The 17,332-nt window shown below is 40.6% G+C and overlaps 1 protein-coding gene across 1 annotated transcript in view; it reads right to left on the reverse strand.

Annotated features, from left to right (window-relative positions):
- Positions 1 to 15,235: 15,235 nt before the first annotated feature.
- LRRC2 (leucine rich repeat containing 2) overlaps positions 15,236 to 17,332 on the reverse strand; it is a 66,786-nt gene continuing 64,689 nt past the window's right edge. The window contains exon 9 of the mRNA XM_075079137.1: positions 15,236 to 16,907. Coding sequence (XP_074935238.1) covers positions 16,858 to 16,907 — 50 coding nt within the window. The 3' untranslated portion in view covers positions 15,236 to 16,857. The remainder of the gene's footprint in view (positions 16,908 to 17,332) is intronic.

Here is a 17,332-nt window from a genome sequence, read left to right on the forward strand (position 1 = left end):
ATTCATATGTTATGAATCTAAAGACATTGCCCCAGAGACCTGAAGGAGACAGTAGTGGCAAACATGCAACCTAGAGGGAAAGTGAAATATTTGTTCAGCTCCAGAACTGTCAAAAATTATCTGATCAGTTGCATGCAATGTAACCATGATACAGTGAATTTACACTTACTTTTTAATTTTGTCATTTTATATAAAAATTCTTGGGGAAAAGAAAAGCCCTGCTTATCCACCCACACAGTTCATTTGATAGTCTGTTCCACAGTGATGGATGTTTCATCTAGATACCTTAAACCTATTTATGCTGCCAAATAATCCCTTTCAATCAATTTCATTACTACAGTGTACTCACTGCTGCAGTCTTCTTCCTTCAACAGTTCTACAAACACACGATTAAAAAAAAGTTATGTGGACATAAAATTCGTGCTATTTTCTTTAACTAAACTAATCTGGACAGACATTAAAATGCAGACAAGTGTCTAGCCTGAGGCTTGTTAATGCAGAATAAATTAATGTGTATAAGTATATGTAATTCCCTGAAAATTTCTACTCTAACTTCAGAAGTCAAAGTAGATCTTGGGAACCCTTCCTCATTGGCAAAGTGCCACTGATTTCTGAGGCATGACTTATATGGAATCAGAGCAATCACCCCAATGCCAGATAGCTTCCCTTCTAATAAGCCTTTCTACATCTAGAGTATGACAAGCCTTTAAATTAAAGCATTAGATATTACAGTAATCTTCACTAACAGTAATACCGAGGAGGGAAATCTCTGCGTCCTACAGCTTACCTATCAAATGTGATTCCTAATAATTTGATTAAAACCTCTCTCAAGCAGTTGTGAAATAACAAATAATAAAAGTATGCAATATATTTGTATACCTCTAGACCACACCACAAATCCCAAGGATAAGGCAGACGGCGATACTCCTAACATTTGTGCTGCACCAGCTACTTTCAGCAGCTGCATGCCAGTCCTGGGCATACAACTTTTCTCCAGCCAGGCAAGGAAAGGACATGAAGTGCCAAGGAACTGAGATGCCTGCAACCTGCTTTCCCTAGCCCGAGCTGCTACCAGTGCACATTCCAGAACCAAAACAAGCAGGATAAAATACGAGATCTTAGCATTACTGGATGGGCTGGAGCTCTGCTTTGTGAATGTAGGGAGGTGGCTAGGGATAGGTAGCCAGCCTCTGATGGCAGGCAAGGAAGCAGAGCAAAGTATAGAGCAGGAGTGGGCAAAAGGGGCTGGAGGCACCTACCTAGCTTCTGCACACAACAGTAGCTGTCAGCTCTGGCTTCTCAAGCCTCTTTGTTCATGCTGCTGTTCATGCTTTGTTCATGTGTCACATTTAGGAATCTCTGAACCAGACCAGAAAGCAAGTCTCCCCAGCACTCAGCTATCATTTCCTCAGTGTTCCGCTGTCAGGCAGAAGATGAGAGCAGCTAGTTTTCTTGTCACCACAGAAATCATCTAGGTACGCCACTTCTCTCACTACCTGCTCTTACAGTCAGCCTCTATGTTCCCACCATGTCTTCTACAAACCAGGAGCAGTCTGCATCCAGCTGAAGTGCGTCTGCACTCACTCTTAGCATTCCTCATTCTGCATCTCTGTGTGTGGCATGGCTGCAGTAGTAACTCCTATTCACATTATAAAAGACAGGAGAACTGTACAAAGCCATGGAAATTTCTACCAACAGGTGTAGCTGCCACACTTTCAGTGTAGAAGTGCAGCCTGCTGTAAAATTAAAATGGAAATCTCTTTCCCACAAAGATGGGATCACAGAGATTCAGGATAAATTTCCTTCCTGCTGCCCAGACTGTACTACTTCTTAATATAAAGATTTGTTGAAAGGTAGCTGATTAATTGTATCTTGAATTGACACAAATGAGAAGGAAAAGCTAAGTCTTGTGGGCTAAAAATCCATCTGAAACCTCAGAAAGCAAAGCTCGTACAAGTTTAGAGTCATGTGGTTTTTATAGTTTACTGGTAAATGGTATGTTAATAAGAGACTTTTGTGCTGAACGTAGAGTTTAAGCTACCATGCCTAGAGCAGATGGCAGAGAGTCTTTTTTGCAAGAAAAAGACAACCTACGTGACTGTGAAATGCAGTACCTTGTCCAGTACCCTTCTCAAAACCACACAGGTCCTGCAACCTCTGCTGTCCCTGTGCTGCAGCACTTCTGCTAGCTACTCAGTCCTTGTTATTTACCAACAGATGCTGATATTTTTCCTACAGAGATAATCAGATAGAACCGTATTCTAATTAGCTGGCTGCACATTACATTATGCCAGTTGTTGCTGCATCTGGACACAGGCTTCTGAGATGCTCTTTTTGGTCAGAATGAACACAAAACATTTGTCCAGGGAGTTGTTTAATGAGTAGTTTTATCTTAGGTTTTGTTATTGAAATGTAGCCAATGTTCCAGGTTAGAGATGAAAAATATTAAGCAACTAAAAATAATTTTTTTTCTTATTTCATGTGTATTTTTAAAGCTACATAATACACAAGGAATAAAATAATAAGGGTGCAATGTAGGGTGAGGCATGCCAAATAGATGAAACAAGGAAAAACATATCTGATAAAGGTGTTTGGTAAGGACTAACCTTGACTGAAATAGTCAACACAGCTTCAAAATACAGTAGCTCATCTAGCCTTCATTAAGCTGTTGCTTTGGTTCCATTATTGTTTTGTTTTCCCACAGTTCAGTTTTCCCACAGTTCAGTTTTCCCACAGTTTAGTTTTCATTAAAACTACCTCTGTTAGCAGGTTAGAAAAATATAAAGTGTGCTTACATTTGGACAGACCTACATAAGACTTGAAGCTGGAGAGCTAGAAGAATAATCAATTTCTAAACAGAAATTTGACAGCTTAGCCAGAGCAATTATAGTGAGGAAATAAATGCATAACTCACACCTAAATTCTAGTGCATCTTTTAAGTTAAACAGCTTTTAGAGATATGCCAGTACAGGCTGAAACCCTTTGGACTTGGAAGAACGCACCCATTTCTGTATGGCAACATTAATAAGAACGGCAGGTCATAGGTTCAGCAGCCTTCCAGCATCTTCCAAGGAACAGCAAAAACCTCCACTTTTGTATCAGAATAAGGAGTGGACTATTCTTCCTACTTGCCCATGGAAATTATATCCAAAGAGACTGAAAAAGGGAACAGTTCTAATTACAGTGGTTAGAAGTTCAACACATTTTGCAATGAAAAGATAGTCCTGGGTAAAGATGTAAATTTCCGATACTTTCTGAAACTCCTGTATCATGCAGGAATTATTCCTCTAACGTTTACAGCCACCTAAAAAAATCCAGCTGCCTGCCCACAGAACAAGTGCAAACTTTGAAGCTTCAGACTCATTTAATGTATTAATATGTGTATTAAATGGTGTGGGCCAGCAGCAGCAGGGAAGTGATCGTGCCCCTGTACTCGGCACTGATGAGGCCGCACCTTGAATACTGTGTTCAGTTTTGGGCCCCTCAGTACAAGAAGGACATTGAGGTGCTGGAGCGTGTCCAGAGAAGGGCAACAAAGCTGGTGAAGAGTCTAGAGGACAAGTCTTACAAGGAGTGGCTGAGGGAGCTGGGAGAAAAGGAGGCTGAAAGGAGGTTGTAGTGAGGTGGGTGTTGGTCTCTTCTCCCAAGTTACTAATGATAGAATGAGAAGAAATGGCTTCAAGCTGCATCTTAGAAGACATTTCTTTACTGAAAGAGTGGTCAGGCATTGGAACAGGCTGCCCACAGAGGTGGTGGAGCCACCATCCCTGGAGGTGCTTAAAAGACGTGTAGATGTGGCGCTTCAGATCATGGTTTAGGAAGCATGGTAGCGTTGGGTTGGACTTAATGATCTTAGAGGTCTTTTCCAACCTTAATCATTCTATGATTCTTTCCAAAATAACGAAGTGTACAGTCATGCCTTGCATACAACAGAATGCTACTCATTTCATTCAGAAACACCAAGAGAAATACCTTAGTTTTGCAACTTTTTGGACTTTCCCTCTTCTAAAACCTCAGGCTTCCCCCTCCAGTCACATCATTTGTCCTGCAAATACCCCAGATTGACTTCTAGACATTTAGAAAATAAAACTGGAGAAAAATGCCATAAAACTGGAAGATCTTAAAAAAAAGTAACCCTAGCACTTCGGATTGCAGTAACACATTGAACCATGATTTGAAAGGGCAAAATATCAGTGTTTCCTTCCAATCAGCTGAATTCTGATGCTGTACTCAAAATTATAGCCTTGAGCTTTTAAAAAAAAGAATGTTGAGGACACAAGGCTATTCACCAGTTTCCCCCATTTATAATCTATAAAATCAGTTTCAATTAAATTAAACGTTCTGATGGAAAACTGCTCCAGAAATGTTTATGTCCCTTTGAAACAAGAGTAGGAATGATCAGTGAATTCTGTTCAGAGCTATCATTGCTCAGGCAGTGGTTAGTCTGCCTTGGGTTTTTTGTTTCTCATATTTTTATGTCTCTATGGGTTTTAAATAGGTCATAAAGAATTCATTGTGAGCTTTTGAGGAAAGGAAGTAAAACAATCAACCAGATATGAAAGCTGTTGAAATTAGGAACTGCGCAGACCATGAGGGACAGAGTACAATTCCCAGAAGATTGCATGTAAAATACAATGCTTAAGTACCGCAGATGGCGCTGACATTTTCTTTTCCAAAGTTCATTCCTATTCCCATATTGCAGAGGTGCCAATTACAATTGTTATTCTGATAGTTCACAGTGGCACTTCCCATGTGTATCTGTTACATTGATCTTAAATAGACCACACAACGTCAAGAAGCAGATCTAACTAGGTAACCTACAACTCTTTCACAATCTGGTTGCTAATGCAGCATGGTTGTAGTTTGATGAACATTTATTTCAGAGGAAATGCTTTCCTAAGACCCTTTGTGATAGTAGTAACAGTCAAACAGACTGAGGATCTGATCTGAATTAAAAATAATGCCCCAAAAACTTAACCCACATCAATTCTCTGAGGGGGCAGAAAGCAATATGAAGAACTAATTATGCTGACACCATCACAAAAAGAAATGACTGTCAAACTCTGACCAGGATATCTCATTAGTGCCTTCAGAGATTTCCTCTGAAATTGTTCTCCCCTTCACTTAGTCTTTTATATTTAAAATTACTTTACTTACTGACCTGAGCCTGTCAGTGCTCCTCATATTTCAGACTGGATTTTACACATAGCCAAGGGGCTGCTTTTTTGGGTTTTTTTTAACACCAAAAGCAAATAGCTCTAACAAAAGCTGTAGTATCAGAGCACACCAAATCAATTGTCCACTTAGACACTTGTTCACTACCTTTACCAGAAAGGCCTGTAGTACTAACAAGGAAGAAGGGAGTACTGTAAAATACGGGACATTTGGCTATTTACTGTGTGGTTTCCAGCAGCCTAGGGTAATAACTTTGCTGTCCAGAGGTTTAACAGGCCTCCTCCCATGTAGCACCAGGGGGTACACAACAGAGACCTGAAACATTCCCAAAGGAGTGCAAAATGACAGGAGCATCATTGCAAACTTCTGCTGAATTTTCTTACAATAATCGCACATATTCATCCAAAGATCTGATGCACAGTTCAGCAATACTGGTTTCAGCAGATATAGAGGGAAGCATTTCTAACACAGTGCAAGTTGCTCTGTGTATTGAAGTATCATGTAATAGCTGCAAATTATGATGAATATGAGGCAGTGTTCACTCATGATTTAAGATATTATTTCAGCCTAGTTCTACCAAATACTACTGCATTATAGAAATATTCAGCTACAGTTTACACTCATGGTGTCAGAATTGACAACACAGCAGAAAACAGTCTTCCATTAAATCTGCCATACTGAACCTGCAACCAGGCCATACAAACTTACAGTAGTGCTGAAACATTACAGCTGGAATTAGCCACATGAAACAAAGCAGCTTTTGGGACCTGGGTCCTGTCTCTGCTTCACAGAATGGTTGAAAATGGAGGGGACCTCTAGGCATCACCTGGTCCAACACACTTGCTCAAGCAGAGACATCTGGAATAGATGGCCCTGGACTATGCCCAGAAAGCTTTTGAGTATTCCACAAGGATGGAGACTCTACCACCTCCCTGAGCAACATGTGCCACTGCTCAGTAACCCTCATAGCAAAAAAAGTGTTTCCTGACATTCAGGAAGAACCTCCTGTGTTTCAGTTTTTACGCACTGCCTCTTGTCCTGTCACTGGGCATCACTGAAAAGAGCCTGGCTCCATCTTCTTTGCACCCTCTTTTCACGCTCCCTTCAGGTGTTTATTTATATTGATGAGATCCCCCTAAACCTTGCCTTCTTTAGGCTGAACAGTCCCAGGTCTCTCAGCCTTTCCTCATAGGAGAGATGCTCCAGTCCCTTAATCATTTTCATGGCCCTTTATTGGACTTTTTCCAGCATGTCCATTCCCATGTAATGGGAAGCCCAGACTTGGACACAGTACTCCAGGTGTGATCTCACCAGTCCCAAGGAGAGGGGAAGAATATCCTCCCTCAACCTGCTGGCAAGGTGTCTCTTAATGCAGCCCAGGACACCATTAGCCCTTGCCTTCTTGAGGCAAATGCAGGCTGCTGGCTCATGTTTAACTTGCTGCCTACTAGTACCCCCAGGACAGTTTCTGCAAAGCTCTGTACTGGTGCATGGGGTTGTTCCTGCCCAGCTGCAGAACTTCACCCTTCTCCTTGTTGAACTTCATGTGGTTCCTGTCAGCCTATTTCTTCAGCCTCTCAAGGTTCCTCTGCGTGGCAGCATGACCCTCTGGCATAATATCAGCCAATCCTCCCAGGTTTGTGTCATCAGCAAACTTGCTGAAGTTGTTGAAGGAATTCTCTGCCCCTTCATCCAGATCATTAATGAAGGTGCTGAACAGGATCAAACACAGTATTGATGCCGGTGGTACACTGCTTGTTAGTGGCTTCCAATTAGACTTTGGGCTACTGATCACCACCCTCAGGGCCTGACCATTCAGCTGATTTTCAGTCCACCTCACTGTTGATCTAGCCCATACATCAACAGCTTGTCTATGAGGTTCTAATGGGAGACAGTGTCAAAGACCTTATGGAATATCAGGTAGACAATATCCACTCCTTCCCCATCATCTATAAGGGCAGTCATTTCAATGTAGAGGTTTATCAAGTTGATCAAGCATTATTTCCTCTTGGTGAATGCATGCTGACAGCTCCTGATGATTGTTTTGTCATTAATATGCCTAGAAATGGTCTGAGCTGCTCCATCACCTTTCCAGAGTTCAGGGTGAGGCTGACTGACCTATAGCTCCCTGGTCCTCTTTCTTGCCCTTCTTGGAGATTAAACTGACATTTGCTTTCTGCCATTCTTCAGGCATTCTCCCAATCACCACGACTGATAAAAGATTATTGAAAGTGGCCTTGCAATGACATCAACCAGCTCCCTCAGCACTCATGAATGCATACCTTCAGTGCCCAGGTACTTAGGTATGTTGAGTTTGCTAAAGTATTCCCTGACCTGTTCCTCATCCACCAAGGATGCATCTTCCTTACTCCAGCCTTTTTCCCGGGTTTCTGGGACCTGGAACTTCTTAAGGCTGGTTTTGCTAGTGAGGACTGAAGCAAAGAAGGCATTTAGTACCTCAGCCTTTTCTGTGTCCTGTGCAGATGTCCCCACTCCATTCAGCACTGGGCCTACATATTTGCTAGTCTTCCCTTTGCCATTTATGTATTTATAGAAAACCTTCCTGTTACCACTGACATTCCATGCCAGTTTAAACTCCAAGTGGGTTTTGGCTTTCCTAGACATGTTTTCCTCTGCATGCTTGGACAGTGTCTTGTTACTCCTCCCAGATTACCTGCCTCTGCTTCCACCCTCTTTTTTCTTTTTGAGTTTTGCCAGGAGCTCATTGTTCGTCCACACAGGCCTCCTGGAACTTTTACTTGACTTTTTGCTTGTTGGCATGAACTGCTCTTGAGCTTAGAGGAGGTGATCCTTGGAGATCAACCAGCTTTCTTGACCACTTATTTCTTCCAAGGCCTTAACCAACAGGACACTTTCAAGCACACTCCTGAACAGGCCAAAGTCTGCTCTCCTGAAGTCCAGAGTTGTGATCTGGCTTTTTACTCTGCTCCCTCCCCCCTCAGGATCCCAAACTCCACTATCTCACAGTCACTGCAGCCAAGGCTGCCTTTGACCTTCACATCATCAGCAAGCCCTCGCTTGTTTCTGAGTATGAGGTCCAGAATTACATCTCTCCTAGCTGGCTCCTTTGTCATTTCCATCAGGAAGTTTTTATTGATTTTTCTCCAGGAAATTCCTGGATTGCTTATGCCCTGATATCTTGTCCATCCAGCAGAAACTGGGGCAGCTGAAGACCTCCACAAGGACCAGAGCCTGCTACTGTAAGGCTGCTTCTAGCCATCTGTAGAAGGCCTCATGAACTTGTTCTTCCTGATCAGGTGGCCTATAGCAGACACCCACTACAGTGTGACCCATACTGGTCTACTTGTTAATCCTTACCCATAAACTCTCTGTTGGCTCCTCATCCAGGAAGATCTTCATGCATTCCAGCTGTTCTCTCACATAAGGGGCAGCTCCACCTACTCATTTTTCCAGGCTACCCTTCCTAAAGAGCCTGAATCCTTCCATTACAGCACTCCAGTCACACAATCCATCCCACCACATCCCCATGATCCCCACAAGACCACAGCCCTGCAACTGCACACAGATCCCTAATTCCTCATGTTTATTCCCCATGCTGTGTTCATTAGTGTGCAGGCACTTCAAAGAGACACCTGAGCATGCCAAAATGGTGTGGGAGGTTTCCTGATAATGATGTCTTGTAGGCATTTCCTTGCTTATATGCAAATTCTTCATCTCTGTCTTGTGGAAATTTTTTTCCTTTTCATTCACATTGCTCCAGTCCTTTGTGTATGTCAACACTGTCCATCACTCCTTCACAGGGTTGCTGGTAACTCTCTCTATTTCCCATCATTCCCAATTTAAAGTTCTTTTTACCAAACCAACCATCCTGCTGGCAAAGACACCTTTGCCTCACTTAGTTAGGTGGATCCCATCTCTCCCAAGCAGACTTTTATCCTCAAACAGGGTCCCACAGTCACAGAAACCAAACCTAACTGGCATCACCAGCTCTGCAACCAATTGTTAACATGTCATCAACCTTTTCCCCCCACCAGCAGGATTGAGAAGAATATCACTTGAGTCCCATAATCACAGAATCACAGGTTGGAAGGGACCTCAGGGATCATCTAGTCCAACCTTTCTAGGAAGAGCAGAATCTAAACAAGATGGCCCAGCACCCTGTCCAGATGACTCTTGAAGGTGTCCAACATGGCCGAGTCAACCACTTCCCTGGGGAGATTATTCCAATGGTTGACTGTCCTCACTGTGAAAAATTTTCCTTTTGTGTCCAATCGGAATCTCCCCAAGAGCAACTTGTGTCCATTCCCCCTCATCCTCTCCATGTGACTCCGTGTAAAAAGCGAGTGTCCATCTTCTTTGTAGCTACCCCTTAAGTACTGGTACATGGTGATGAGATCCCCTCTAAGCCTCCTTTTCTCAAGGCTGAACAAACCCAGTTCTCCCAGTCTATCGTCATATGGCAGCTTCCCAGTCCTTTGATCATCTTGGTGGCCCTTCTCTGGACCCCTTCCAGCCTGTCCACATCCTTTTTGTATAGCAGGGACCAGAACTGCACACAGTACTCCAGTTGTGCCCTGACAAGCACTGAGCAGAGCGGAATAATGACTTCTTTCTCTCTGCTGGCAATGCCCTTTTTGATGCAACCCAGCATCCTGTTGGCCTTCTTGGCCGCAGCAACACACTGTTCGTTCATGTTGAGCTTTCCGTCTACCAGGACCACCAGGTCCCTTTCCACAGAGCTGCTCTCCAGCCAGGTGGATCCCGGTCTGTACTGCATTCCTGTATTATGTTTTCCCAGGTGCATGATCTTACACTTTTCCTTGTTGAACTTCATAAGGTTCTTGCTGGCCCACTCTTCCAGCCTATCCAGATCTCCCTGCAGAGCAGCTCTCCCTTCTGGAGTGTCTACTTCCCCACTCAACTTGGTGTCATCAGCAAACTTCATTAGGCTACCCTTGATGCCATTATCCAGATCACTTATAAAGATGTTGAATAACATTGGGCCCAATATCGATCCCTGGGGGACTCCACTAGTGACAGGTTGACAGTTTGAGAAAGAGCTATTTACCACCACCCTTTGGGTACAGCTTGTCAGCCAGTTCCCCACCCACTGCACAGACCACTTGTCTAGGCCATAACGCATTAATTTCTCCAGGAGGAGACTATGGGGGACCATACCAAAGGCCTTGGAGAAGTCCACGAAAACAATGTACACCACCTGCCCCACGTCAACCAGGCAAGTCACTTTGTCATAGAAGGCCACCAGGTTTGTCAAGCACGATCTGCCTTTAGTGAAGCCGTGTTGGCTTTTCCCAATCACGTGCTTCAATTGCATTGTGATGGCCCCCAGGAGGATTTGTTCCATAATAATAATCCTGACTATCAGCCCCAGAACACTGGTGGTTACTTCTGATACTCTTGAGGTTGTCCCTGGTAGTATCACTCTTGCCCACATGGGAGAAGAGCAGGGGGTAACAGAGGGTGGGACAAACTTTAGCAGTCTCTCCACAACGTCCTGGATCCACATCCCCAGGAAACAGCAAAATTCTTTAGACAGCAGGTCAGATTGGCAGGTGAGTGCCTCAATCCCCTGCAGCAGATCTGCCCACCAGTATCACTCACCACCTCCTCTAGGTTATTCTGTGTGTGTCAGAGTTAGTCATCCTGGTTGCTCCACTTGAAAGCATACCCTTCTTCTCAGCTTTGAGGGCAGCAAACCTGTCCCACAGCTGCAAGTCTTCAGGTGGAGCAGGAGCCTTCATGTTAGTTTGTGATGTGCCCTGGGATGAAACATGCAACGTGCTTTTAACAAGCCAAGGAATGGTTAAGTAGCAAATATCAGAGTGTTAATTTAATATGATACCTACAGCATTAAGTGACAGACAGGAGAGAAAAGGGATATAAATTAATACCCTCAGTCAGGATATAGTATACTCTGTTAAGGACTTCTAACCAACATGCCAACACCTGTTATACACGTAGCAAGTGCCAAATGCTAATTACTGCAATGTGATTCAGGGACAACCCAGTTTAGCAGTTGATTGTCAGTACCAGGTAGCCAAAAAGCCCTTGAAAACTACATGCTGATGTTTTTTTCAATGTGTAGTAGAGATTTTTAATATGAAGTTCTGATATTTTAATTGGTAGATAAAAAAGAGTGAAAGAAAAATTAAGTAAGGAAAAGTCAGGTGAAACTGGGTCCCTAAGCCTTTCCCCATTTACTGTGAGTCTGAAATCTCCACGTAGTTTGGCTTAATATAGTATAACCTTACACTAGTCCAAAGTAAGAGGAAAAGGAACTACCTTCCAACATATGCAAAGCCTACTTAAAACATAAAAGCAGATATGCCCTAATCATTTTCCAGCGTATCACATTATTATCAATGGTCACTCTACTACCACTAAAATACTGCTACTTTCTTTAAACTTTCATTCCTGAAATTATGTGCTACCTTAAAATTCCAACATGTGCTTTGACGTACAGCTCCCATAGCTATAGAAAAAAGAACCCTGGTGATATGGAGCTTTCTAAAATGTAAAAAGAAAAGCAGATTTACATTTTAAAAAATGAAAAGCTCTATCTCCTTTAGCTACCTGATTGTATTAAGTGTTGTCGCTTGTGATTCCTGTAGTTGCCAATATCTAACCACTGAACTCACCTTCTCTGAATGCACTTAGAGTAGACAGCTGACCTGCTTTACATCCCTGCAGCCAGGGCAGCACTGCAACAAACTTGGGATCAGCTTATTTTCAAACATTCATCCTGACAGAAAGTTATACAGATACCACAGGTGACATACTATTGCAGTTTTTAAATCAGCAAACACAGAATAAAAATGAAACATTAAACAACTGTTCATGCCATTCATAAACCTATAGGAAGTCTGAAAGAAATGTGGTGTTCCTCTGTGCAAAACACTGCAATTAGTATACACACAAACAATCTGACATGTCCCAGGCACAGACAGAAGCTTCAGTAGCTCAGAGAAGCACCACATGTATTTATCAGCTTAAGGGCCTACAGTGTAACACATTGATTTTTCTAAACATATCATTTTATGTCATTACATAATACACAGGGCTGAAGGCTGACTCAGCCTCAACTTGTCTGGACCTCTGTAACATATAAAAAAGAAAACGTAATTTTGTATATGTAAATCTGGTATAAATATTGCTCTTGTATAGCCTAAAACTGTTTTTTAGTTCTCTAAGCTGATATCCTTCCATACAGATCTATTCACCATGTTTTGACAGCTAATTTAATTACTTTATGAATGTCACTGTAGATTTTAGGAAAAGGCTGGATGCATAAATGGAAAATAGAAGCTCTGAGCATAGCAGAAGCAATGTTTAAGATGTAATCACTTTTTAGATATAAAATGCATCTTTACTAAGATTTTGCAGAACCTCAAGTATTTCTGTTGCAGCTGGCAACAAAAAAAAACAAAAAGTTCTATGGAGAGGTAAGAGATAGTAATGATCCTTTTATATTAATGCCAGTCGGCACATAATGAAAACACCATGCAGATCCCCTATTTACACTAAGCAACAGCCACAGCTGTTAATAGACCAGTGAAGTGAAGGAGAGAGTGAGTTGTAAAACAGAATATAGTGACAGCTAGAATCAGCCCAGGTAGCAGATTCAGCTATTGAAAAGAGAGGACACTCTTCCTGAACTGCTCAATATATAGAAAGGTTTCCCAAGAGTTATGCTGAGTTACATTTCTTCTATTTAATAGGACTAGTTCAAATGAGATCTCAAAACCTGAAAGAAAACCCTACTTTCCAGTCTCCTCCCACTCTCTATGAAGCAGGAGCTAATCTGTATGGAAATCCCACACAGACCAGGACTTAGTGGCTACTGAAATCAAATCACATCATCAAAAAAAGAGCACTCCCTCTTTATCATTTTGCTTAGTGCTTCCTTTGCAGAAAGTAAACACAGTAAAACAGTTCCAATGGTGTGTAAATGCACAAGGGGAAAAGATATTGTCCAGTGTTAACTGTAAATTTTAAACCAATATCTGATGCAAGACTATGTTTTTCCTCGGTACTCATTAATTAAATTTCAGGTTAATTGCTTTTATTATAAGTTTCTCTTCCTAGCTTCTACTTAGCTATCCTTAAAAACAAGGCCAAAACATTGCAAAACAAGAAGAAGGAACACAACAAAAAGTGTTCTGATTTACTGGTGCACATTGAGCCAGTGAGTATTCTATAACACATATTTCAATTGCTCCCAGTCTTGCTGGTTTTGAATAACGGCTACTTGAGAAGCAGAAGGGAAGTGCTGAGTTTTAGGAAGTGTAGTGTTTGTCAGATAGTCACAGTTGTACAAAACATATGCATGTTGATTTTGCAGCTCAGAATAACAAACACATTGCTTTCCTCTAGGTATCTAAGCTTCTGACATCAGGACCTTGGAAAAAGCATAAATTGTCATTAGTACACACAACTCTCTTCATTCATAAAAGTATTCACTTTTAAGAAAAAGAAAGTATGCAACATGCCAATAACAGAATTCTATGGAAGCGTTGTTTTTTAGTGATAATAAAGTAAAATTACTTGTAAACCAAGTTACATAGAAAACCATCAAAATTATACAAATTTGAAATGAGGTGTCTTTTGACAGGCAGATTTTGTACTGTGGTGGATGACACTAATATGGTTATATTTAACAGTACGTGCTAAATATGCTCTCACAGTATTTTTGCTGTACAAGACATAGAAGTAGAGCTCAAATACAGTTATGCTGAAATTAGGACTTCCAGTTATAGCTAACATTAACCACCGAACATCTTAGCTGTGGTGGAGACAGTTGTACACGTACACCATCTTCCCCTTAAAGAGAGGTACTTCACAAATTCTGTGACAAAAATAATCCTTTTTTTTCTGTGGATAAGATTTTAGGAAGTAAGGTTCTACGAGAGCTAGGGATAAAAGCTCTCAGCCCTGCAGGGAAGTATTTGAGGATACTGGTGGATGAAAAACTGGGTATGAGCCAGCCCAGAAAGCCAGTCATAACCTGCATCAAAAGGAGCATGGCCAGCAGGTCAAGGGAGGTGATTCTGCCCCTCTACTCCACTCTGGTGAGACCCCACCTGGAGTGCAGCACCCAGCTCAGGGGCCCTCAGCACAAAACAGACATGGACCTTTTGGAGCAGGTGCAGAGGAGGGCCACGAGAATGATAAGAGGCATGGAGCACCTCTCCTATGGGGACAGGCTGAGAAAGTTGGGGTTGTTCAATCTAGAGAAGAGAAGGCTGCAGGGAGACCTTATTGCAGCTTTTCAATATATAAAGGGGGCTTTGAAAAATGTAATTTAGTAAAAGATGTCCATGCCTGTGGCACAGGGGTTGGACTAGATGATCTTTGAAGGTTCCTTCTAACTAAAACCACGCTCTGTTTCCATGAAAATTAGATTCCCAGAGGTCCAAACTCAAGTTGGGGAACACTAGTTTGATCCCTTGAATACCATCAACATTGCATTTCCCATGGCTTAATTGTTATAGAAATTTTCTTAAGGCTGAAAAACAGGCCTTTTGTTTCTAGTTAAAATCCATTAATTCAAAGTTTAGCCTTCTGCTTTATGTTTGTCTGCTGCATTAAAATTCCTATTTCTATACTGCGATTTTTCACTGATAAACATTGACAAGCAAGTGGACTTGTTCACTCTTAAATGATCTTAAAAACGCATGTTTTCTGTTTATGCTATGGGTTTTCTTCTGAATGTTCTTCTGTTTCCTTCTGAACGTCCCAGTTTATCTGCATCACTCTTGTCTGCGAACAGCAGAAATCTTTCAAATAATCCTAGCAGCAATGCTAAACAAGTACTAATACAACTTCTCCATTGAAGAACCTTCTGTTTATATATCCAACAATTCTGTCACTAGAATTTACACTTGAAACTTTTATGTAGTTAATTACTTTTGCACCCACAGTTTTTCTTAAAATTACAATTCCCATAATGCACATCATTCTAAAAACAGAGCAGTTGTGATTTCCATTTCTATGTTTTTCAGTGGACCATATGGGACTACAGCAGGACTTTAGAAATAGAATTTCAAGCAATACCAAATCAAATGTCTTACAGAACTTTATTACATTAGTATCAATATCTAATCAAACAAATTTATAATTTCATTAAAAGAAAGTTTGGTATGATAGAAATGAGGTTATCTGAAACTGTCAGCCCATTTTGGTTGCCACTATTTTATCATATTTCGGTATCTTCATAATAAAAGAAACATTTCAGATCTTCCATTATTCTGTTTCAGATCAATGAGAAATTTTCTTGGAGAGTTCTGAAACTTTCTCTTTTTTCCAGGACTTGCTTAAAATCAGCATTAACACAGAGAGACTAACTCAAGAGGGTTTCCTTTTGGACAGTAGTATAACTGCACAGTTTGTGAGTGGTATAAATAACACCTAGTATTTACAAATTCTCTTCTTCCACAAGAATTAATGCTAAAAAGTTAAAAAGGAGAGAAAACATCAAACCAAGTATTTTTTATATGTAAGTCTTGGAAAGCCCATCGTTTGTTGCTTTTCTGTTTAAATATGATTGACTTAGCTGGCACTCTATTGCATAAAACCGGACATAGCTCATCTATAATAAAAAGAGTGATAAATATGATTTCCTCTAACCGCATTCATAAGTTTAGGACTATTTAAATTCTCTAATGTGAGTCTAATTTGAGTCTAAATTCTCAAAGCCTCAAGTATTTTCAGATTAAAAAGTATTGATTTATTAAACAAAAAATATATGTAAAACTAGATTTCTGACACTCTACAGTATATACACTTACATAATTATATATAAACAGATCATTAAATAGCAAGCAACATAACATAACTTTTTATCCAGCAAACTCATTCTCATACAACTTGGTAAATTCCAATAACTGTCCACATAATCCTCTAATCTGAAACCATTACTAGAATATCTTTATCATCATTTTGTTGATAGTATTTGTTCACACTGCTTAGTTCATAAAATCTTATTTAATACACTGCTATAAGACTGCTTAGCACAGAAGTTTCAGTCACGTTGGTATTTGAATTTGTGAACAGGTAAAAGCTTATAATATGCTTGAAAAAAAGCAGCAGAATTGGTACAGTTTCTCTATACAAAGTTGTGGAAACTCATCTAAACTGAAAATCCCCAGAAGGATAATTTCCTTGAAGAACAGAAAGTAAATGCAAACAACTATGTATATGTTCACACTTTAAATATTTAAATAACTAAACATGTTATTTGGTCTTAAGTATACAACAGTTGACATTGATTTAAAAAATCAATCCTCCCCCTCTTATAAAATCAAATCTATTTTTAAGGTGATGGTTTATATTCCACTTTTTCAACTACAATGTACAGTATCTTCATCCTGAGGGCATCTATGCCTGTGTACACTTTATTACAGTAAATATTTACTTTCAGCAGGTCTATATGTAAATTAGTGGCTGTTGCTGTGGACCTGAAAATAAATATTTTTATTTAAAAGTTGAAAAGTCATCTTATGAAGGCTCTACTGCTCTTTGCTTTATCTGTAGTTACTGGGAGCAACTACAGTAACAAATAAAAAAATTTGTGATGAGTTTGAAGTACTTCTGGACATCTATGGTTTCCAATGTTTTTTACTGAGGTGGGTAAAGATAGAGTTTTCTGCTATTTAGTTGTGATGTAGCGATTTTTGATCTTCAGAGCTGAAGACTGAATAATACTTTCGTTGTGTAAGAAGGAGTAGAATCTGTGAAAAGAAAAAAGCAATATATCTCAGACTTCGGCTATGTAATCCAGCACAAATGAATGGAGCCCTTAGCTATAAACAGCTAGGTTTGGTTTTATTTCGAAGGTGCTCTACAAGTGATGTCTGTGCTATCTTTCAGAAATTCTGGTGGCTCGTATTATACAGAACCTATTCCTTCTCCTGTCTGCTTTTCAAAATCAGGTATTGTCATAATCTATAGCACAAGAGTTCAGAAGCAGGAAATCTAACAGTGATTCATGATCCAACCTCGTCATAAAAAGCATGGAGGTACATTCTGTCTAGGAAGGCAGAAAAGTGTATCCCTGAGCTGTTTTGCCCCAAAGAAGTATAAAGCTGGCCTACGCTCAAGAGGACCTAATGCAGGTTTCAAAATTATTTTAGACTCTCCTTTTCACAAGTATGTA

The sequence above is a fragment of the Phalacrocorax aristotelis genome, chromosome Z (genome assembly GCF_949628215.1).
Source record: "Phalacrocorax aristotelis chromosome Z, bGulAri2.1, whole genome shotgun sequence".
NCBI classification, from domain to species: domain Eukaryota; kingdom Metazoa; phylum Chordata; class Aves; order Suliformes; family Phalacrocoracidae; genus Phalacrocorax; species Phalacrocorax aristotelis.